General features: G+C 49.7%; 4 protein-coding genes across 5 annotated transcripts; 3 read left to right on the forward strand and 1 right to left on the reverse strand.

The window, feature by feature from the left end:
• Positions 1-276: 276 nt before the first annotated feature.
• Positions 277-10828, reverse strand: H257_09166. Of its 2 annotated transcripts, XM_009835299.1 has the most exons (7): positions 10125-10828; positions 8484-8810; positions 7209-7730; positions 6719-6893; positions 6425-6655; positions 5323-5827; positions 277-4508 (listed from the first exon to the last, which is right to left on the reverse strand). In XM_009835299.1, exons 1-7 carry the CDS (start codon positions 10803-10805, stop codon positions 326-328), a joined length of 6624 nt encoding a protein of 2207 aa, XP_009833601.1. In that variant the 5' UTR covers positions 10806-10828; the 3' UTR covers positions 277-325. The 2 variants fall into 2 exon arrangements, with proteins under 2 accessions (XP_009833601.1, XP_009833600.1); XM_009835298.1 differs by lacking the exons at positions 8484-8810; positions 10125-10828 and having other exon boundaries at positions 7209-7768.
• A 585-nt stretch (positions 10829-11413) lies between these two features.
• H257_09167 (hypothetical protein) lies at positions 11414-16662 on the forward strand. The gene is made up of 7 exons (XM_009835300.1): positions 11414-12084; positions 12137-12305; positions 12465-12526; positions 13151-13453; positions 14181-14457; positions 14987-15445; positions 16114-16662. The coding sequence occupies exons 1-7, from the start codon at positions 11452-11454 to the stop codon at positions 16518-16520; spliced, it is 2310 nt and encodes a 769-aa protein (XP_009833602.1). The 5' UTR covers positions 11414-11451; the 3' UTR covers positions 16521-16662.
• Positions 16663-17024: 362 nt separating this feature from the next.
• H257_09168 (hypothetical protein) lies at positions 17025-18783 on the forward strand. Its single transcript, XM_009835301.1, has one exon. It carries the CDS (start codon positions 17164-17166, stop codon positions 18715-18717), a length of 1554 nt encoding a protein of 517 aa, XP_009833603.1. The 5' UTR covers positions 17025-17163; the 3' UTR covers positions 18718-18783.
• A 654-nt stretch (positions 18784-19437) lies between these two features.
• H257_09169 (hypothetical protein) lies at positions 19438-21163 on the forward strand. The gene has a single exon (XM_009835302.1). It carries the CDS (start codon positions 19547-19549, stop codon positions 21146-21148), a length of 1602 nt encoding a protein of 533 aa, XP_009833604.1. The 5' UTR covers positions 19438-19546; the 3' UTR covers positions 21149-21163.
• The last annotated feature ends 1276 nt before the right edge of the window (positions 21164-22439 follow it).

Raw genomic sequence — 22439 nt, forward strand, 5'->3', positions numbered from 1 at the left:
TGGTCGATCGATTGTCTGCCGATTTGGTGTTGTCCATTCTTATATATATATATATATGTATAACCACCACCATCTACTGTATCTACTACAGTAGTACTAGTAACGTTAGCTGCCAGTGGATGTCTACCAGGCCAAGGCATTGACCCAAACAACTAAACAATATAAAACCCCTACTACTACTAGTACTACTAACTGTAACTATGCGAATGTGGACAGACTACTAGTAGTACTACTAACTGTACCTATGCGAATGAGGACAGACATCGTGTTATAGACGTCAAAAGCAATCAAAACGAAATATACTGGACGTGTTGTAAACACAAGTTTAGTCGACCAAATACGCGAGTTTGTCCACGAGTTGTTGGCGGGGGACGTCGATGGACGCGTGGTGGAGTTGCCACCCCGCGAGGAATTGCTTTAAAAGAGGTTCGTACATGGTCGTGTGCCACGCCATGGGATGGACGTTGGCGGCGTAGCACAGCACCCGACTGGCCATGCTAAAGTCATCTTCAACGACAAATCCCACCACCACATGCAATAGACTGGTCAGCGCATGATGCTGGGAACTCGATGTCCTAGTTGCGATGGCCATGCGATCTTGGCGCTGGCAGTGGCGGACGACGCGCTCCCACGGCACTTGGGGCATCGATTGTAGCTGCTGGAGGGAAAACCGCACAAGCAGCAGCTCCAGATGGGACGCCGACAGGCGCGACCAGTCAAGCAAGGGCACCGCCGCCATATGAAGCGCTTGAAATGGACTCAGCAGCGCCACAGTGGCAAACTTGCACTCGGTTAGAAACGACAAAGCGTCTGCTTCTGTGAGACTGGCGTAGGCGGTCGCAGTGTTTCGCAGCAACGACTCTAGCAACGGCTCGGCCCAGTTTCGGCGTTGCCATAGACGTCTCCATAAGCTAGGATGGTCTGATCGTCGTGGAGATGGATGGTTGGGAGGAGAAGGCACGTCCAGCTCGAGGCGGGTACATATCACCTTGTGCAGTTCGTCGGGCCACGACCACGACGTGAACGGTGTCGCAGATGGAGATAATCCATGTTGTGTGGTAGTGGTGGTGGATGTTTCCCAGTATATAAAGAGCTGCGCGAGGCCGTCGTTGGTACTGGGAGTGTCGGGTACATGCTGCAAGGCCAGGTCAAACACGGCGCCAAAGTCCGACGTCACGAGCGCCGCGTGGTCCTTCCATGGGATATCGCCATGGAGATCGTACAACATGGACAAGATGGACGACGTCGTGTGGTTGGCGGCCACCGCGTCGGAGGGCGCGAGCTGGGCCAGCCACTTGAGCAGCGTTACAGTGCTGGCACAGGGTTCAACGTCGTTCAGCCACGCCAGCACCGTGTCACAGAACAACTGGTCCAGGGGCTCCACATCCGGCAGCTGCAGCGGCAGCTCGGCCCACGGGTCCCCAGTCGTCGTCGGCGTCCATTTGGTCACCAAGTACACGTGCAACGGATGCTCCTCCTCTTGTGTGTTTGCCATGTCATTAGCGTCGACTAGTTGTGGTACGTGGGTGTGTAACATGCCGGCAATGTGCCGTGTAAAGTACACTTGATGGTCTCGGCCGTCGTCGAGTGCCGACGTGAGCTGCAGGAGCATGCGACAGCGTTCCAGCGACAAGCCACGGGCACACCACACGGCAATGGCCTCATCAAAAGGAAAAGTCGGCGATTTGTCTCTTGTGTCAAGGACAAACTCGACATGTGACACTGCAAGCAACGCCAGCAACGCGCTCCACAGCACTGCGTTTCCCAGCAGCGCTACATCCATCGACGAGTTGCCTTGAACGTGTCGAGAAGATACCAACTTGTACAAGTCGGAGACAATCTCAAGTCGCTTGGATGGCGTGAGGCGGGCGCCAAATACGGCCGGGCTTTGAAACGTGTGGCCATACATCGGCGGCACGGACGATGTCGCAGAGGGCAACCCGACGAAATGATTGGCCAGCCACACAACGTGGTCGGTACTCACGCCCGACAGAAACGGTTTCGTGGCTTCATATGCCAAGTCGACATTGCTTTCATGAGTCCAGATTATGTCCATGTAGATGACAATCACGGCGCTAGCAGGCACATTGTGCAGTTTGGACAAGAGCATCGCCAGGGTTTTGATGGACGTTCCAGATAAGTGCGGGATGGCGGCTTGCACGGCAAGTTGGACGTCTGCGGGCGTGCAAAACGTTGTCGCAGGGCCGCAAAAGTGTGCAATGTGGACAGGTAGACCGGCTTCGCGCAGCTTTTTCGCACACGCGACGAACAGTTTGAGCCGGTCCACGGGGATCATGGTACTCTGCGCCACATCGTCGTCGTCCTTCTTAACCTTGTCGCAGGGCGTTTGGTCGTCGTGTAGTAATACTAGTACTAGTCGCTTGTGGCATTCCAAGCAAACACGCCATAGAAATTCCCATGCGATCGAGTCGTATGGGTTGACACGGAACAACGTCACATGTAGCAACCGTCGACTCAGTGTCATCGGTTCAGTGAGCAAGTGTTCGAGCAACGGAATACCGCGGGGCGGCACCACCACTTGATGGGCTTTCTTGAGCTCTACATCCCTCGTCGTCGTCGCAGTTTCTGCGAGGTCAGATACGACCAGCGACTCGAGAAAGTGCATACAGAGCTCCCATGGTCGTATGCGATACTGTTCACACAAGGTAAACGCAATCGTCGTGCTGGTGGTGTTGTGATTCTGATTGTAATGCAGCAATGCCACGAGAATGCTATCTCGGTACACGTGATCGACTTGGAATCGACCCCGATCCAACGATCCCAGCAACCTCTCGACAATGTCTAGGTCTGCTGATTGCTTGGACTCGACCTGGAGCGATGCAAACGGGGCCGCGAGCTCGGGGTACCAAGGTGAAAAGAAGGCGTGGGCGGCAGTCGCCAAGTGCGATAATTTCCCAGCAGAATCCTTCCCGTCGCCGAGGTTACCACACGCGGCCGTCCATATGGCAAAGGCGCGGGATGGCGGCAGCGCGTTCAAGTAGGCGATGGCCAAGTCCATGTCATGACCAGTGTCAAGCAGCGACGCCGCCAGCCGACCCACGAGATCAGCTAGTCCATCGTTATCACCGTCTTCTTTGTCATCTTCGTGCTTGACGGGTGCTTCGTTGATGGGCTGCAGCTCGGCAACGACAACGTCGGTAGCAAATACCGCAACCAGCTGCATCGACGCTGATAGAGATTGCTGGTACAGGATCGAGTCGTGCTGGATAATATCTTGGTGCACACTGAGTTGGTCCAGTAGCCACTCGGATATGGACACGCGCCGGTTGTCCATCTTTTCAGCGGCAATGTCGGCATCCGTGAGTCGGAGGACCTTCATCGCTCGTACCACTGCGTCGAGTTGCTTGGCGGCGTCGAGTAACGCTAGGAAGGCCACCGACGGGTCTGGCACCGCCATCACCGCCACCCGACTCAGGTCCCGCCTCGCCTCATAGTAACCCTGACCTCCTCCAGTTGTTGTCAAGTCTAACGCGAGCGATGTCACTTGAGCCACGATCGCGTCGTTAGCCGCATCATCATCGTTGATGGCGGTTTTGTCCCGTAGTAGTGCCGTAGTCAGTTGGATTGCATTCAACACGTGGCCAGTCTGGAGGTACGCGTACGCGGCCCACACACGCATCTGCGACAGAGTTTTGCTCGTGTTGTTGGTCAAGTCGAGCCATAGAGCCACGTCTTGCAACTGATCCAAGTGGTCAATGCAATCCTGCGGTCGGTGCAGTAGTAGCTCTTGAACTGTCGCGAGTCGGGCGGATGGCGACAGGGCCAAGATCGATGACGGCGAGATATCGTGGCCATGGCACTGCTCGAGCCATTGGGTGGCTTGTACGATCGCCTTGTACGACGTCGAGATAGCACGAATAGGATGATCTTCTTTGTTTGCTTCGAGGGTTTGTTCGGCCCACGCACAGTACGTCAGCGCGAGCGCAATCCCGGGACTTGTGGATGACGGCGCCGCTTGAAAATGACACGCCGCGGCGTCCACAAGCAGTTGCGGGTGTGGACATAGCTGGCGGAGTCGCGGCGATGGCGCCGACGACGTCGCCAGCAACGAACGGACCACCATCGCCCGAGTCGAATCCACAGACAATACACTTGGAAACGCATACAGTTGGAGCTGTAGCATGTCATCGACGAGCTTGTCCACGTTGATAACGTGGTTTGGCTGGTGGGTGGCAAATGCACAACATCGTCGCACTAAGTCGGATGCAAACAACGAACACGGCAAAGTCGTGGTGAGGTGTTGTTGGTTGGGGGGATGTTGTTGGGGAGATGTTGTTGGGGACGACGACGATGACGTGGCACTCGCATGCTGCTGCTGCTGTTTCAATGTCTTGGGGCTGACATATACGTGATATGAGGCCAAGATCTCCATACCCGTCATCAACCGCTCCAACGCGTCTGCTTCCTCTTGCAACGAAACGTCTGGTAACACTTTGGGCAGCGTTTCGAACATGACCCACGCACATTCGATAAACGCTTGCATATTGCTACGATATATCACAAACCAACGTTATATAGACGTTCCAAACCGTTCCAAACTTTCACGACTTTCGAGTGTAGATCGAATCGAATGAAATACTTGATTCATAGAGTATATATATGGAAAAATGGCCTGGCCAATCAAAGTGCACAGAGAATGCAAATAAAACTGTTTTCAACCAATCCTCGGGTAGAATCGTTTAGCCCAACAGTTTGGCAAACTGTCCAAATTGAAGTGATCGATCCCATACATATTGAATAAGCTTATAAACATCTGCCCCCAATCTAAAATACGGATACTATTGGTTCAAATATACCATCAAGTACGATACATTGTCACAGGTCAAGTCGATAGAATCGAATTTGGGAGTACGTACGCTCAATTGAATAAGCTGCGCCAAATCGACCGACAATTGATCGACCAATCAAAACCCCCGAATTTGAATCAAATGACCAATCAAAACTCTCTCTCGAACCCATCCAACACTCGAATGAGTGTGTGACTGATATATCTGTTTATTGTACGTATACATACAAAACGCAGTATAAACAAATATACTATCGATCGATGGATATTTATTTTTGGTCAAGCAGCACGACACAAATCGATATGTATTTTTAGCTCAAACGAGCATATCTCTAGAATATCTTTCCGCATGGTGATTCTATCCCCACATGTCGAAAGACAATCGCGTAAAACACAGTGTCGCATATATATATCGTTTTGGCTTGGGTATATATATATATATATTGGACATTCATGTAAACATTGTAGTTCGAGTAGTACACCAGTAAGTAATACACTCACACACACACACATACCCGTCGTTGGAGCCACCGCCTTCTTCTTCTTGTTGGTTCAACTCAAAGCCAAAGCAGCATGCCAGCACCACAGAAACCAACTGCGTGACGTCTTGTATGTACCGCGCCTCGGGAGCATTTGATGCCAGGGGGCTACTGGCTTGGATGATGCGACTCGCCCATGCAAAGTCGGGCAGGTTCGTCAGATCCATCGACGAAATGTACGCGCAGAGGTCGACTTCTCGGATAAAGCCACGGCGGAGCACGGTCAGCAGCGGATCGGACGCGGCGGCGGCGGCAGGATGCCCGCGAAGCAGCTGGATCTTGGCGGACGAAGTGGTGGTGGAGTTTTGGTTTTGCTCCATCTCGTGGCGCCAGTCTTGAATTGTCCAAGACGGCGTCAGTTGAAACTCGACCGCGAACAAATATAATTGGTCGAATTCACGCTGAAGTTGCGCCAAGCGTTTGTGGGGATGGTTCGAGTGGGATGATGCTGATGGCAACGTTGTCGCAGAATCGATAGGACCTACCACACATACACAACATAGATAGTTATATATATATATTGTCGATTTGATACAAATTTGGGGATGGCGCCGACCAAACCGATCCACAATCGATCTGATTGGTTGAACATTCATTGAGAAGGTTTTGATTGGCTAATAATTTTGAGCTCATCTGAAGTAGCCAATCAAATCGATTTAAATTCCAACGAGAAACCACGAAATTTCACTCGAAAGCACAATAGGCAACTAGGGTATACACACAACACAAACGGACGAAAGAGATATGGGGAGAGGGGGTGGGTGATGCAAATCCTCGATGATAGGATCATACGGAGGATATATATATATATATATATTGTGGATTCGAATATCCAGACCCCGTCGAATCAATCGAATGATCTCGCCGAATCACGAATCATCGAGACGGTATTATTAGCTAATAATCCATTTTTGAGTGGATTTGATTGGCTGCTCTTGCAGAAACGAGGACAAGTATATATTCAACCAATCACAACTGATTCAATATATTGATTAGACAAACCAGGCGAATTTTAAAAGTTTATAGCGAATAAATCACAATATATAGACAACTACATGAGCATACGAGTCGACAATACCAAGAGAAGCGTCGTTGGTGGAGATGGACACCCACGCCAACGCCAGCAGCGCCATCGCGTCTTCAATCAGTCCAAATAAACTGTCCATTTCAAAGCATCGTGAGGCAAACCAGTGGCCCAGAGCTTCTCTCTTGCCATCTTCTTCTGATTCAAACGAGTGGTTGTAGGCAGCCACAACGTCTGGGGTCACATCCGGGCCTTCACGGAGAACTACCTCCACGACGCTCATCCCTATAATACAAGCAAATCAAACCGAAATACATGATGAAAAGGATATATATATATATAATATACCATCTGATCCGATAGAATACGAAGGGAACGAAGGATTCGAGTGGCCGGGATGGTGGGGAAATCGAATGGCGGGCAGCAAATGCTGAAACGCTCGGGGTGGAATGGATGCTGGGAGGGCACTGAGGATCGAACAGCGGTGGGGCACCACGTGGTACCCGTGTCGCAGAAATACCACCTATGACATATCACATGAACGCCGTAATCAAAAGTGATATATCAGGCATGACGTGGTCAAAAAGTAATCTATACCAGACATGACAAACATATCAAAAATGATATATATTAGTCATAACGTGATCAAACGTGATATATATATAGCAGACACGACATGATCAAAAATGATATATTAGACTAAAGTGATATATCAGACATGACGTGGTCCAAAGTGATATAAATATATTATCAGAGACATGACCAAAGGAATGTGTATATATCTCCGACACGACGAATATCAGGGATCATATCACATGGGGGACGACAGATGACGGACCGTGAGCGCGGACACGCGGCCGGCGGTCGCCAGCGCCATCGCAATGTCGACCCAGGACCTGTCTAGGAATTGGCGAAACGATGCCACGTCAAAACAGTCGGCCAACGTGTCCATGGCCACGACCAACTCGAACGACGAAGTAGCAGGAACGCTACATTCGTCCGCCCACAACAGCCGCAGAAACGTGTCCAGTCGATCGAGGAGCTGGAGGAGCGCCACGTCATGACCGCCATCTACAACCGTGGACAGTCCAAACGACCACACGCGGTGGCATGCCGCGGGGGTGTCCAGCACGCAATGGCGGATCGAGTCGAGGGACCAACGTATGTCGAGAATGTTGGTCACATGCATTCGCAACACTTGCTCTAGCTGGGCCGACGTCGACGTGGCGGCGCTCTGTACGAACGCGACCCACGCAGCTTTATGCACGACATCTGCGTCCAAAGCAGCAGCAGGATGGACACGGGCCAACTCGAGCGCGTCGTCCCAGCGCCCTTGACTCACTCGACTTGCAAACACAACCTACATCAACATAGGTGATGATTCCTCTAATATTGTCCAAAATATCGATTAATATCATGAAACGGGAGCCCTCTCCCTCTGCAGAATCATCGAATGTGTTGGGAGAATCGAGTAAAGAATCTCCAGAGCCAATCAAATATCACGTCCTGTCGAATTTCTGCCAATCAAACAAACGTTTGACATATTTGCATTGGGCAAAACCAATAGGATCAATTAGATTTCAAAGGTACTGTGCGAAATGACTCGTTATGTCCAAATTTGGGTGAAATTCAAAATCATCGAATGTCTTCAGCGAGAATGGATTCGTTACAACCATTCAAAAATATCACGTCATGTCGAATTTGTGCCAATATAAACGTAAGATTCACCCGCATGCATATACACGATATATGCGGCAAAACCGCACATCAACCAATTCTGATGTATCCTATAGTTTGTACAAGTTTAGATCAAATGAGTGGATTCCAATGGTAGGTAAGTAGGTACTGTATTGGCGAAACGACTCGCAAGTCCAAATTTGGGTGAAATATCCACGTCCCAATGACAAAAAAGGGTGATCATTCCATCCACAATGACATAAAAGGGTGAAAAATCCACCCAAACGACAAAAAAGGGTGACCATTCCATTCTTCCATTCCAATGACAAAAAAGGGGGATCATTCCATCCACAATGACAAAAAAGGGTTATCATTCCATCCACCATGACATAAAAGGGTGAAAAATCCACCCGAACGACCAAAACGGGTGACTTACCTCGACGGGTACGTCTTGAAACTCGACCAACGCCCACGTCGTCGTCGTCTCGTTGTTATTTAGTGGACAAAAGAGGTGGTAAAACACGCCATCCCCCGTGGACGAGTTGTTTGTGAGTGCATGTGACACCGTTGCGGAGGCCGACGGAGATACGTCAGAAGACGGGGGGGAGGATATCATCAGCTTGTCGCCTTGGACGCAGCACAAAAAGGGGGCGGCGGCGGTCGTGGCGGCTACCACCAGCGTATGGGTATGGAACCAGGTCAAACTGACGATGGGGAACCCTCCAACCAGCGACCACGGGACCAGCGTCGCACATGTGTCCACCTGTGAAGTATTACATTTACACATGTATATTGTTGATGTGTTTGCTCTAAACTGGAGTGGCGGTATATGCATCGACGCAACCAAATGTATATGAAGTATCATCGACAGAGTAGGATTTAGCCAATCAGATAGCAGGAAACAACCATCATCAACGTCCAATTAGTGTGTGACTTGAATCACCACAGGACGACATCTTTTTACATACAAATGTCAGTACAAAGAATCGATAGATTTGGTGATATTCAGCACAAAAGTAGTCCAAATTTTGGGCAAAAGGACAATATTGTCAAAAATCGATTCGAAACTGGAGCCCTCACTCAGCAGAATCATCGAATGTCTTGGGAGAATCGAGTAAAGAACCGCCAGAGCCAATCAAATATCACGTCATGTCGAATTTCTGCCAATCAAACAAACGTTTGACCCCTCGGCATGGGGCAACACCAATATATACGAATCTTTGTATAGTATAGTGTTTACAAGATGAAATAGCGTCACATAGATTCATAAGCTATGTGGCGAAATGACTCCAAATATGGGTGAAATCGCTCAAGGTCAGTATGATCAAAGCAACCGAATGATGTTGGAAACCCAATATATTGTGTATAAAATCAAAACCTATGGAAGTCAGGAGAGCCCGACCGAGTGGCTAGCCACCACAGAACGGAAGTTTTCAAGCAAATAATTCGATGCAAATCATGGGGAAAATCGTCACAGCAACGAATATAAAACCAAGGATTTTGCTATCGACATACAACTAAATAGACAAAGGCAGGAAACCCAAGATCATATGTGTCAAGTCGTCTGACTCTCGGAAGAATTGGTCATATATACAGTGTAGTGGGATTATTGGGAATATTCGCTAAAAAATTGCAAAATTCGCCTGGTTTGTCTACTCAAGATTGAAGTTTTGATATTATTGGTTGAATATCCTTGTCCTTTCTGCAAGAGCCAATCAAATCCACTCAAAAATGGATTATTAGCCAATAGCGTCGTCGACTATTCGAAGTAATTAGTTTTAGAAACCGAATGATTTTAAAATAGAATTTAAACATACACGCATGTAAGTATTGTTCATTCTTTTGATGATTCGAAATTCGAGTGTTTGGGTGCTCAATCGAAGAATCTCCAAATCGAAGGCAGAGAATCGAAAATCGACCAATCAAAACACAAAACATGAATCAACTAGCCAATCAAATCATCCACGCATAATTCAACATCGAATTAGTATGTGGTTGAAATTAGTGTGATCTTTACAAAAGTTAGTACAATGAATCAATCGATAGATTGTCCAAATACTGGGTAAAATCACAATACCTGTCGGATGGAAACGTGTCCCGAGCTGTCGCGCAAAGCCACGAGTGTGTTGTCTGGAGAAATTGCGATGTCTTGGATGTAGCCGGGATAAAGTTGTTCGGCGCCCGACAGCAACGACCACCACGAGGACGGGGCGGCCGCGGCTGGGACGGCGTCCATGACAAGCTTGTCGTGGGCGAGCACGGTCGAGTAATGCAACAGCTCGGCGGATTCGTCCAGAACGTTCCATATGCTGAGGGTCGATCCGTGCTCCATGTCCTTGGCGTTGCTTCGAATGCCGCCGGCGAGGACGAGGAGCCGCCCGTTGTCGCAGACGTCGCACGCGGTGAGCGTCGGGTGCGACTGCGACACTTGCGCCAAGAGTTGGATCGTGTCGTGGGCACTCTGGACACGAACGCGGCACACTGATCCGTCGATGCACACCACGAGAAGGACAAACTCGAAGAGGGACGCGCTGGCGACGCGGCTTTTCACAAGGAACGATTTCCACGCGGACGACGGAAGGTCCACTGCGCGGGAGAGAATGGCCTCACCACCGTAGTACGCGTGAAGCGTGTTACCGGACGTCCACCCAGTCACCACCATGCCATCGGGACTCAGCGATGCACTGGAGGGATCGCAAGGAAGGGAAATCACCTCGGCGTCTTGCAGGAGCACACACGACTTGGCCATTGTCACCATGAACGACGAGACGTCGCCATCGCGTTCCTCTGTGGGGGAATAAAGTCGAACGACGTCGGACGCTTCATGTCCTGGAAGGGAGTACTCGAAGAGTGGCCTTGGATCAAGCATGAGCGGCGGCGGCGACGACGACGACAGCGATAGATTTGCCAGTTTGAAAATACAGAGGGGTCTCATGATAAAGCCTCAATATATATGCAAAATATATATTGAATATAGAAACTTCATATATTTGCATTTTTTCGCTTATATAAAACGTATGCAATTTAACATTGGAAGGACCACACCTATTTTAGCCAATCAAAACGTGCCACATTACTTTTAAACACAACACTATGAAACAACTACAGTACATGTCGTAATTTTTAAGCATCGTCGTTAAACCAAGGGAGGTGGCGGTGCATGCTCGCCTATACTATGATGATAACTGCACCGGATGTTCTTCAATCGAGGATATCATCCCAATCCGGATTGAAACGTGTGGCCGTTTCAGAATCAAAATATGAGGCTACTGGATTGGTTAAAATTATCCATTTTCACGACGTTTCATTGGTCCATATCAACACGACCTTTATCCGGCACTTGGATCGCTCTCTACTGTATTGCCATTTCAATCGAGCAAAAGTCAAGGCGCACACGAACAAGCATGTCGCGCGGCGGAATCGACTTCTCCGTGGACAGCATCCCCAGCAACTCGTATGCGTACACCAACTGCGTGTACACGACCAAAGAAGACTTTGTGGCGCTCGTGAACCTGTGTCCGCGCGGGGTGACGACGAAGGAACAGATCCACGAGTTCGGCCTCAACGTATGGGTCAACCAAAAGTACGTGTTTGCCGCCAAGCCGCTTCGGGAAATGGCCCCCAAGGCCATCGGCATGGGGGGCATGCAGCGCATGTGCCTGAACCTCGCCAAGAGTCAAATGTGCTCCGTCACCCCGTGGGTTCCTGACGTCTCGCGCGGGTTTGCGATCGCGACCATCCATCTCGAAGTGCAGCAAGTGATGCGCGCGGGGTCAAACCAACTCAACTTTGACTGCGACGTCGTCAAGGCCAACTTTGAAAAGCTGTACGTGAACCAGGTGTTTGCCGCGGGGCAGCTCCTCGTCGTCGACGTCGACGGCGCGCCGGTCAAGTTGAGCGTGTCCAAGGTCGAGCTGCTCGCCCCCCCGGACGGCGTCGCCCCGTCGTCCCACCAATCCACCATGGGTCTCTTCGTCAAGGGGAGCGCGCTGGTCTTCACCAAGTCCAAGGACGCTCCCGTGAAGCTCGTCAACCAGGTCTGGCCTTTCTCGATGATGGTGTCATGACGTTTTTGGGGGGGCGGGGTAGGGTGCGACGGCAGGGGGGGGTAACCGCATTTTCAAACCGGATTTCGACTTTTCCAAGCTCGGGATCGGCGGCCTGGACAAGGAATTCAACGACATCTTCCGCCGCGCGTTTGCTTCGCGTGTGTTTCCGCCCGCGATCATCGAGAAGATGGGCATCAAGCACGTTCGAGGTCTGTCTCTTTATTTCATACGGCAACCATCCTCGTGGGGTGATGACACTCCATTCCTTATACCCCCCCCCTCCTTCATCTACTGGGATCATCTATCTCTACATCTCAATATGGATCTACATCTCAATATGGCTCTACATGGTTGGATGTATCGTGTAGGCATGTTGCTGTTTGGGCCGCCAGGGTGTGGGAAGACGTTGATTGCGCGTCAAATCGGCAAGGTACGCAATTTTGCTGTGTTTTTCAGTGTTTTATCTTTATAAGTTTATGGAGTAGTCTTATATTTCTTCGAAATGGCATGACCTGTGTGAAGAATGTGTCTCTCGGTGATATACGATATATATATATTAAGTCGTGTTGATGTGTATATATTATGTCGTGTTGATATTTATATAGTATGTCGTGTAGATATGTATACATTATATCGTATAGATATTTAAATATTATATCGTGTAGATATTTAAATATATTATATCGTACCTATTCTAAAGTACTTTGAAAAGAAAGATATGTATATGATGTCGTCCGATATGATTCGTACCAATGAATGCAATATTGAATGATGGGTTTTGTATTTTGGCTGCATGTTTCGCGGCTTTTTTGTTTATATATATATATATATATATATATATATCCTTATTGATTCTGAAAAATCCACAACTCCAGTCCCGTGTTGTTGCTGGCGTGATGGATGTCGTGCTAATAACGTGGTGTCTATCGGCTTCATTACATCTATATATATATATTCTTTTCACAACCCAGAATATATATATATCTTGTCGTTTTGTATTTAAAAAGCATGGGAATGTATGACTTATGGACCTGTGCTAATTGATTGATTGTAGGTGCTGAATGCAAAAGAGCCCAAGGTCGTGAACGGTCCCGAGATTTTGGACAAGTTTGTGGGCGAGTCGGAGCGCAAGATCCGCGAACTGTTTGACGACGCGCGCCGGGAGCAGAACGATCTGGGCGAGGCGTCCGAGCTGCACATCATCATCTTTGACGAGATCGACGCCATCTGCAAAGCCCGCGGCAGTTCGCGCGACGGCACGGGCGTCGGCGACTCGGTCGTGAACCAGCTGCTCACGCAAATCGACGGTGTCGATAGCCTCAACAACGTGCTCGTGATTGGCATGACCAACCGAAAGGTAGGATGATGGTGCATGTGTGTGTGTGTGTGATATGGTTGGAATGCTTGTGTTTGCTTGTTTTGGTTTTTAAAAATATTATTTTTGGTTTTGAAAATATTAAAGGTTGGATTTAGGATTTGTTTTTTATTATATTTGTATTTGTATAAAAAGTATTAAAAGTTGGATTCTAGAGGTGTTGGGGTTTTTTTTAATAGTGATTTTTTTTTTTTATAAAAAATATTGCGTGTATTCGCAAACGATGCAACAGGTCGTCCAAGAAATAAACTGACTCGAGTTGGTGCAGTACATATATATTTATATATATATATATGTAGTACAATGAGATGGTGTTGTGTTCCACCCAAATATATTTGTGGACGTTTGGGTTTATATTCGCCAAATATTGTAGTGTATTCGATTCGATATTGGATCAAATGTTGTTGAAGCATGGACAAGCGAATACTGTACAAAGTGTAGTTCTTAGTATACCGGATTTGCCCAAAATGCAGAGAAATCCGTACTTTGGATTGGCCAAAAGTCGATCGAACGGGTGATTTTGATTGGATAGTTGTAGAATCGATTCTCGTACAAGGGCGTCGATCGATATTCTGTTGAATGTGCCCCTCACTGTTCAATATATCGATTTGACATACACTTTGGGTTTTAGTATGACGTTCACTTTTGTGGATTTCGACGTCCCCAATGGTTTATAACTTTGAATGTGTGATGACTGACGTTGGCGTAGGACATGCTCGACGAAGCGTTGATGCGTCCGGGGCGGCTGGAAGTGCAAATGGAAATCAACCTGCCCGACGAAAAAGGCCGCGCGCAGATCCTGACCATCCATACCCAGCGCGCCAAGGACAACGGATTCCTCGACGACTCGGTCGTGTCGGACTTGAGCCACTGCCTCGCGCCCGTCACCAAGGAGTATCTGAACCTGGCGCAGCGCACCAAAAACTTCAGCGGCGCCGAAATCGAAGGGCTCGTACGCGCGGCCACCGCCCACGCTTTGTCTCGAGGTACGATGCGGTTGCCCGTTGCATTGTTAAGAGGGTGGTCTATTATGTGGATTCTATGGTTATGAACGAGAATAGATATATATCTTTATGCATATGTACATGAACGACTTGTACCAAGAGGTATCTTTTTATAAATATATCTTTTCATTTGTATAGATATAGGAACGACTTGTACCAAGAGGAATCTTTTTATAAATATATCTTTTCATCTGTATATATATATATATATCCCACTGAGAGTATCCGGGGCATACATACATACGTGCATACATACGATCATAATCACATATATGATTTTATATATACGTCCCGTTGGATATAAAGTATGTTTGGGGTATACATACCCTCATAATAGGACTCGAAAGTATTTATCCATATAATTTGAACTCGGGTGTGATTTGAAAAATCCTTGGAATGCTGCAGCCACAACGGAGGTTGCGACGTTTGACGAAATATATATATATATAGCTAAAACCTATTTCAAATCATATTCGTGAACATATCGTCACACAAATCCTTGCGACGATAGGCACGGACGGCAAGACGTTCCACGCGGCGGCGAATTACATCCCGAAGCTGTCGATGGCGGATTTTGACTTGGCGCTGACCGAGATCAAGCCCAAGTTTGGGTCTCCGCAGGACTCGCTCTCGTTGTACTACCGCGCGGGATTGCACTCGTTCGGTCCCGAGTTTGAAACGGTCAAATCGACGCTCAACGCGCTCATTCACCAGGTCAAAGCGAACGAAAACACGCCGCTCATGAGTGTGCTCTTGCACGGGGAACCCGGCAGCGGCAAGACGGCGCTGGCAGCCGCGTGCGCCGTCGCGTCCGAGTACCCGCTGGTGCGTCTGATCAAGGCGGCGGACCTGATTGGTCGGCAGGAAGGCGCCAAGTGTGGACACATTTACACTGTGTTTGAAGAGGCGTACCGGTCACCGCTAAGCATGATCATCTTGGACGACATCGAGCGGCTGCTGGAGTATGTTGGTACGTTGGTGTCAAACAATCCAGAGATGGATCTGGGAGGATGTACAAATAGATGTATATATATATATATGGATGTACGTACGGGAGCTGTATGTTTGTGTGTTTGGGTTTACACGAAGATGCGATAGGCGTTGTTAGGTAGACGTGAATACGCTAGTTTCCTATGTTGGTTGATGTTAGTGCTGCAGTTGCTATAAGATAAAGCGTTGTGGCTACATTTACAGACTATTGTGATGATGTGCGACCACCCTTCATATATATATATGCCTTGCAATTTGCTGATTTACTGGAGAGAATGGATGGATGGATGGAAGGGTTGAATATATTAATATAATCAAAATATATTCACTCGAGTGAATCATATACTTTTATTAAAAAATGAATTGTCGTTCAAACATCAATGTTGTGCGTACTGTGTCTGTTGTGATGTCTTTTGTGTACATATGTTTGAAAACTACATTTTACGTCATCGAAACCCATACAACATACTCATGTTGTGTATTATATATATATATATATATATATTCTGTGCCCACTGCTGAGTGATTTTAACTTTATAGCGTAATATCAATATCTATATATATATATATTCTGTGCCCGCTGAGTGATTTTAACTTTATAGCGTAATATCAATATCTATATATTGATATATTCTAAATTCATTGTAGGCCTCGGTCCTCGCTTCTCCAATGCCGTGCTCCAAGCGTTGTTGGTATTGATCAAGAATCCCGTGCCAGTACTCGGACGCAAGCTGCTCGTCGTGGGCATCACGTCGTCGTTTGACGAGATGAAGATGCTGGGGCTGCCCACCGTGTTTGACGTAACGCTCGAGGTGCCGCTGCTCCGCCATCCGTCCGACTTTGACGCGGTGCTCGTCGGCGCCGCGGTCAACATTGAACCGACCGAGCGCAGTCGCGTGGTGGAATTGCTCGGCCAAAAACCCATGGGCGTCAAGAAACTGCTGTTGATCTCGGAAATGGCGCGCCAACGCACGGCCGACGACCACGAGGAAGCCACTACTACTGTGATCACGTACCAGCGCTTTGTGGACTGTCTCTACAAGTTTGGGTTTTAACGAACACGCGTAACAACTATATCATCGACAGACAACATATACATGGGTTTCGAACGAAATATATTGCAAACGACGATACTTTCTATATTAAAAGATATGTGCATTTCTCCCCAATGAATTTGGACTTGAGAGAGTCGTTTCGCCAAATATAGCAACCATTCGAATCGAATAGGATTGGATCCAACTTATGATATACTACTTGCAAAGATAAGGGGGGGGTGTACATCGCAAGCAATGTGTGCCTTGATCTGCACGCATCGATCGACCTGCAAGCAAAATACACTAGTAGAGGAACTCAAAATCAAGTGCCCTATACTAGTATTACTAACTTGTGTTGATTGCCGTGGACAAACAGTAAGGCGTTGATAAAAGTGCAATGTGCACTAACGTTACCGTTGACGTCGGATTCATGACGTTGCACGCATTCGTAAGAGATTGACTGGCACGCTTGGTGAAGGTTCCGGGGTTCGGTTTCAATCGTTTCATCCCGTGTCACAGTTACACGAAGAACCAAACCACATGGGGGCGAGAGCGCTCTCCCAGCGCTGTCGTCTTCAGGATGGGCCACCTGCCATCGACGACCTAACGTGGGCTTTCCAGCCATCGACGGCATACTCTACATCTACTTTGCACAACGTCTCACATGCAGCCCTCCACTAGTCGGCTTTGCATCATGGCGACCGTGCTGGCGGTGGTGATGGCAACGACGGCGACGGTCTGCTGCGGCGGTTCTCATGATGTTATCGCGCCCGACGTATGGGCCGATTTGCACGCATCTCCCAACGCCACGGTGAACGTCCTCGTGAGTTTTGTGGGCGGCACGACCAAAGCGCTGGCCGACGCGATCGCCGTCGACTTGCACGATTTGCACTTGGCCTCGTCCAACTCGCGTGTGCGGCAGCACTTGGTCAAATCCACCGCCAAGTCACAGGCCATTGTGCAGTCCCTCCTTCGCGGTGACTCTGCCCACCCCCGTCGCCGCTTGTCTGTCAACGACGAAGCAGCAGAAGCGTTTTCGTCCCCAGAGATTTGCCCTGGGCTTGACGACCTGCGAGTGCGAGAAATCTACCTCACAAACCAACTCCATGTACGTCGCCTGACGCTGTGCATGGCAGAGCAGCTGGCGCTGCGGTCGGAAGTCGCCTCTATCCGATATGGCGCCACCCTCGTCCTCGACACCACCACCCCTCCATCCTCCCACGTGACAGACGTCTCGACTACACCTTGGAACGTACGTGCTGTCGACGCGACTCCTCTGTGGACTGCCAATATCACTGGGCAAGGCATTGTCGTGGGGGTCATTGACAGCGGTGTTCGCAGCACCCACGACTCGTTGCGTAGCAACTTTCGGCAGAACTATGGGTGGTTTGATGCCGTGGAGCTGGCCCCGTACCCGGTTGATGCATATGGTCATGGAAGTCACGTGGTGGGCATTGCATTAAGTGTGGCGCCGTCTGCGCAGTGGATTGCGTGTCGCGCGTGCAGCAGCGGCGGGGGTTGCCATGAATCAGACTTGCTGCTGTGCATGCAGTTCATGCTGTGCCCCACCGACTCCAAGGGGGAACACGCCGACTGCTCCAAGGCCCCCCGCGTAGTCAACAACAGCTGGGGGAGTGGGATCGCGAATTGGCCCAACTATAAGGCGGCCGTGCAGGCGTGGCGCGAGGCCGGCATCGTGCCAGTATTTTCCGGGGGAAATGCTGGGGCCTCCGGGTGCATGTCGGTGAAAAGCCCGGCCGACTACGACAACGTGATTGCCGTGGGCAGCGTGGACGCTACGAACGCGCTTTCGGCGTTTAGTTCCCGCGGCCCCACCGTCACGTCCGGCATGACGAAACCGGACGTGGTCGCCCCCGGGGTCGCCATTCGGTCCGCGTCGAGTCAGGCGGACAACCAAACCGTTGAGATGTCGGGCACGAGCATGGCAGCCCCCCACGTCACGGGGGCCATCGCGTTGCTTTTGAGTGGAAACCCCGCCTTGTCGTATGACCAACTATACAAGGCATTGACACAGGGAACGTCCATGAGCCCTGTCAAAACGACCGACGAGTGTAGGCGTCCACAAGATGAGGGGGCTAGCAACAACAATCTCTCCGGATACGGGCTTGTGGATGTTGCCCGCGCGGGACGTGTCCTTGGGCTTGAAAGCAATCGACCAGGATGTGGGGGGATATTATATGCAGGTTTGCTTGTTTGAATCACTATTTTGAACGAGAAGCAGAGTTTATAACAATACTACTTACGTAGTTAACTAGTGTTCGAGATGTATGTCCTGGGGATGCCGTTGGAACGGATTAGAATTGTAGGAAAGGGGGTGTTAACGAGCGTTGTTCGCTATTTGAGCCACAGATTACGAGTAACGTTACTGTAGTACAGGACACGTCGTACCATAACGTTTCAGTAAGTTACTACTCCGGAGTACGTAGTACTACCGTACTGTACTGTAGTACTACCGGTACAGTAGTACATGATTAAAGACGTCAGACTCCTGTACACCACAGAAGCCTACCTGTAGGCTTAACAGTAGTACTGTACAGTACCGGAATGGAGAATGGATGGTGGAGGGATGTTGACTGTAGGTACAGTATGTATGCACTGGCCGAGCCATCACAATTGAACAGAGCGCCATAGTGAAAGACACGCTTGATGTACAGTATATCCTCTCTACCCGGTACTACTACATTGGACACTTGGCGGTGTAATGTTTGATTTGGTCATGTCGCTGGCAGGAGCACACTAATTTACAGTGCCCGTGTAAAAGCCATACCATAGGTACTTGTACTACGCATTAATAATATAGTATTCAGAGGTCGCTCATACACTATTTCAAGGTACACACGGATGTGCTTACTGTTAACTGTCTGTTACTTCTACTTCGGTTGTAAACCATTTGGGAATACTATTACTTCGAAGTACTGTAATGTAGTACGTCATGATACAGTATTGTTACGCATGATGTCGATCCTTCCCTCGAAGTGCTCATCGTGAATACAGTACACGTCGTTCCACTCGACAACACGACTAGGATGGTTCGAGTGATCCTTAGCTTTGTCGCTGCCGCCGCCGCCGCCGCTGCCGCCACCGCCTCCCCTGACAAAATCGACCCAAGTCTATGGCGTCTCTTGAACGCGAACGTCACTGCAAGCGCCATGGTGGAGCTGCGCCGCGAACCTGGCAGATTAGACCTGGAACTGCCCTTCGATACAAGCGCCGACATGGTTCGCCAAGCCTTGATGGATGCCACCGCCGCGTCCGCTGCGGCCGTGCAGGCGCTGTTCCACCCATCGTCTTCGTCCTCATCGTCGCCACATCGCCATTTGACATCGGCTTGTCCTGGCTTAGCCGCCCCTGAGCCCTTACACTTGTGGATCGTCGGTCGCTCGCACATTCCAGCGTTGACACGGTGCGTGGCGGAATATGTGGCGTCGTTGGATGCCGTGTTGCGCATCCGGGTCGAGGAAGTGGAGGAAGTGGACACGACGGCGCCGACGGCTATAATGATCCCTCGTGAGGACCTGCTCCCGCCTCTGTGGGCCACCGAGATGATCCGGGCGCCGGCCGTGTGGGCAACTGGCAATACCGGGCAAGGCATCGTCATCGGGCTCATCGACACAGGCGTTCGGTCGACGCACTCGCTGTACGCGTCGAAATTCCGCAGCGACTACAACTGGTTCGACCCGATCAACAAGACCACCACGCCACACGACTCGACCGGCCACGGAACCCACGTGGCGGGGCTGCTGGTCGGCGACCACGGCGTCGGCGCCGCCCCCGGCGCGTCGTTCATCGCGTGTCGCGGGTGCACCAAAGGTTGTGACGAAGCCCACGTGCTGGCGTGCATGCAGTTCATGTTGTGCCCGACGGACGCAGCCGCCGGCAACGAGAACTGCACCAAGAAACCACACGTGATCAACAACTCGTGGGGGAGCGCCACGTCCAAGGACGTGTACCAGCCGGCGTTTGATGCGATGGAAAGTGCCGGCATCGTCATGGTTGTGTCCAGCGGCAACGCTGGCCCCCACTGCAGCACCGTGGGGAGTCCTGCCGACTACCGGACCGCGTTGGCAGTGGGCATGATGACCGAGTACCGGTACCTGAACGCGCGCAGCAGCCGCGGCCCAGCCAAGAACGACACCACACTCGTCAAGCCCGATGTGTCGGCGCCGGGATTCGACGTGTACTCGGCTTCGAACGCCGGCGACCACCTCTTTGAGCCCCAGTGGGGCTCGAGCCAAGCCGCGGCCCATGTCTCAGGCATGGTGGCCCTCATGCTCGTAGCCAACCCCGCGCTCTCCCCGGCCCAAGTCCGCGCCGCTGTGATCACGTATGTCGAAACTGCTACTGTGGATGCCGCCGCCACGACCAACTGCGGCGGCTTGAACGACCTCAAGTTCCCAAACAATAACTACGGGTACGGCCTCGTGAATGCCAGCTACGCCGTCGATGGTGTCACGTCCACTGTGTCGAAACCGACGACAGTTGCCCCAACCTCTGCACCTACCCCCGAACCTACGACGTTGGCACCCCCGAGTATCACGACACTTGCACCCACTCCAGCACCTACCACTACTCGTGCCCAAACCGGTGAACCTACTCCCGTCCCAACTACTACATCTTTGTCCTGTTAATTCAGCATTGTTGCACTATACGTCGCTTTCAGTTTGAAATACTACTACAGTACGTACTATATGTAGGTAGTACATGTATACTAACTACTTCCAGGTAGTACAGCACTTCATCAGACCACCGATACCGCCTCCGCCAGAGCCGATACTACTATAGAACCACATGGTGTCGAACCGCTTCGCCAATTGTAACGACCAGGAGGGGCGGTGTGTAATCTTTGGTTTTTACTGCGCCCAACGCTTCAAACCTCGTGCTTCGACCGAATTTCTTCGAAGTTCGGTCCTCGAAACCCTTGTTATCCGGATTCTCCATAAGGGAAGGACGGATAAATCCTTGCGGAAATAATCCGGCGAAGCGGGGATCGAACCCACGACCTTTGAGTTAACTGTAAGACCACTGAGCTACATCTATTTTCCCTCCCCTCAAACTTGACGAGTACAATTAATAGTAAGCGTTTGTGGGCGAAATTAGTCGCCTGCGAGGTGAAGTATATTGTCGAAAGTGAAATTAAACGATGGTTGGCTGTGAATTATACTGCTGGTTTAGTGAAATATACTTCGAAGTAAACGTGAAGTTTTGAAGTCACCACGAAAAGAAAATGGAGGTCGTCGAAGTATAACCGTGGCCTGGTAAAATACTACTAGCTTCTGCTGCCACAATATTCTATCAGAAATCGGCCATTCTGCTAGAAAAAGCTTGACAATATTACAGTAGAGCTCTTTCGATATAATAATGTCAAAAAAATGGAGTTCCTAAATAAACGTGCCTCAGAAATCAGGAAAAATCCTCCAGAGTGTTTTCAGGTGATTTGCCCCAATTATGGCAGAAATAGAATACTACGTAGTACTACAGTAGTGTTTTCAAGTCGAATAGACTGGGCAAATCGATTTGAGTATGAACTAGCCAATCAAAATCCATTCTAACCCCCCCTTTACAAGATTCCAAAAAATAGGGAGATTTCGCAATTATGTCAAAATCCATGCTCGCGTCCGTAAGAACAATGACACGGACACGACCACGTACACGGATTAAATTTAGGCGATTTCACTGTATAAATAGATTTCCGCGTCCGGAATAATATTCATAAGGAATCAGCTACTTTGCAATAATGAATGCTGCCTATGGAAGGACTTGTCATGCTTATCAAGGGTTCTCGCTTCTTGAAGCCTGCCCGTCATCGCAGACTTCTGCTCGCACATTCCCGTCGGTCAACACCATACAAATACACAGAATCCTTCTGGAACTTTTCGTGGTTGTCGAGGATCAGGTGGAACCTGTGCGATGTTTTCTTGC

The sequence above is a fragment of the Aphanomyces astaci genome, assembly GCF_000520075.1.
Source record: "Aphanomyces astaci strain APO3 unplaced genomic scaffold supercont1.22, whole genome shotgun sequence".
Lineage (NCBI taxonomy): Eukaryota > Oomycota > Saprolegniomycetes > Saprolegniales > Verrucalvaceae > Aphanomyces > Aphanomyces astaci.

Coding starts and splice junctions, on each gene's coding strand:
- H257_09166 (XM_009835299.1), bottom strand. CDS start 10,805: ATGGTGACAATGGCCAAGTCGTGTGTGCTCCTGCAAGACGCCGAGGTG. Junction 8,811..10,124: donor GACACGTTTCCATCCGACAG/GTATTGTGATTT, acceptor AATACTTCACAG/GTGGACACATGTGCGACGCT. Junction 7,731..8,483: donor TTCAAGACGTACCCGTCGAG/GTAAGTCACCCG, acceptor ATGTTGATGTAG/GTTGTGTTTGCAAGTCGAGT.
- H257_09167 (XM_009835300.1), top strand. CDS start 11,452: ATGTCGCGCGGCGGAATCGACTTCTCCGTGGACAGCATCCCCAGCAAC. Junction 12,527..13,150: donor TTGCGCGTCAAATCGGCAAG/GTACGCAATTTT, acceptor GATTGATTGTAG/GTGCTGAATGCAAAAGAGCC. Junction 15,446..16,113: donor GCGGCTGCTGGAGTATGTTG/GTACGTTGGTGT, acceptor AATTCATTGTAG/GCCTCGGTCCTCGCTTCTCC.
- H257_09168 (XM_009835301.1), top strand. CDS start 17,164: ATGCAGCCCTCCACTAGTCGGCTTTGCATCATGGCGACCGTGCTGGCG.
- H257_09169 (XM_009835302.1), top strand. CDS start 19,547: ATGGTTCGAGTGATCCTTAGCTTTGTCGCTGCCGCCGCCGCCGCCGCT.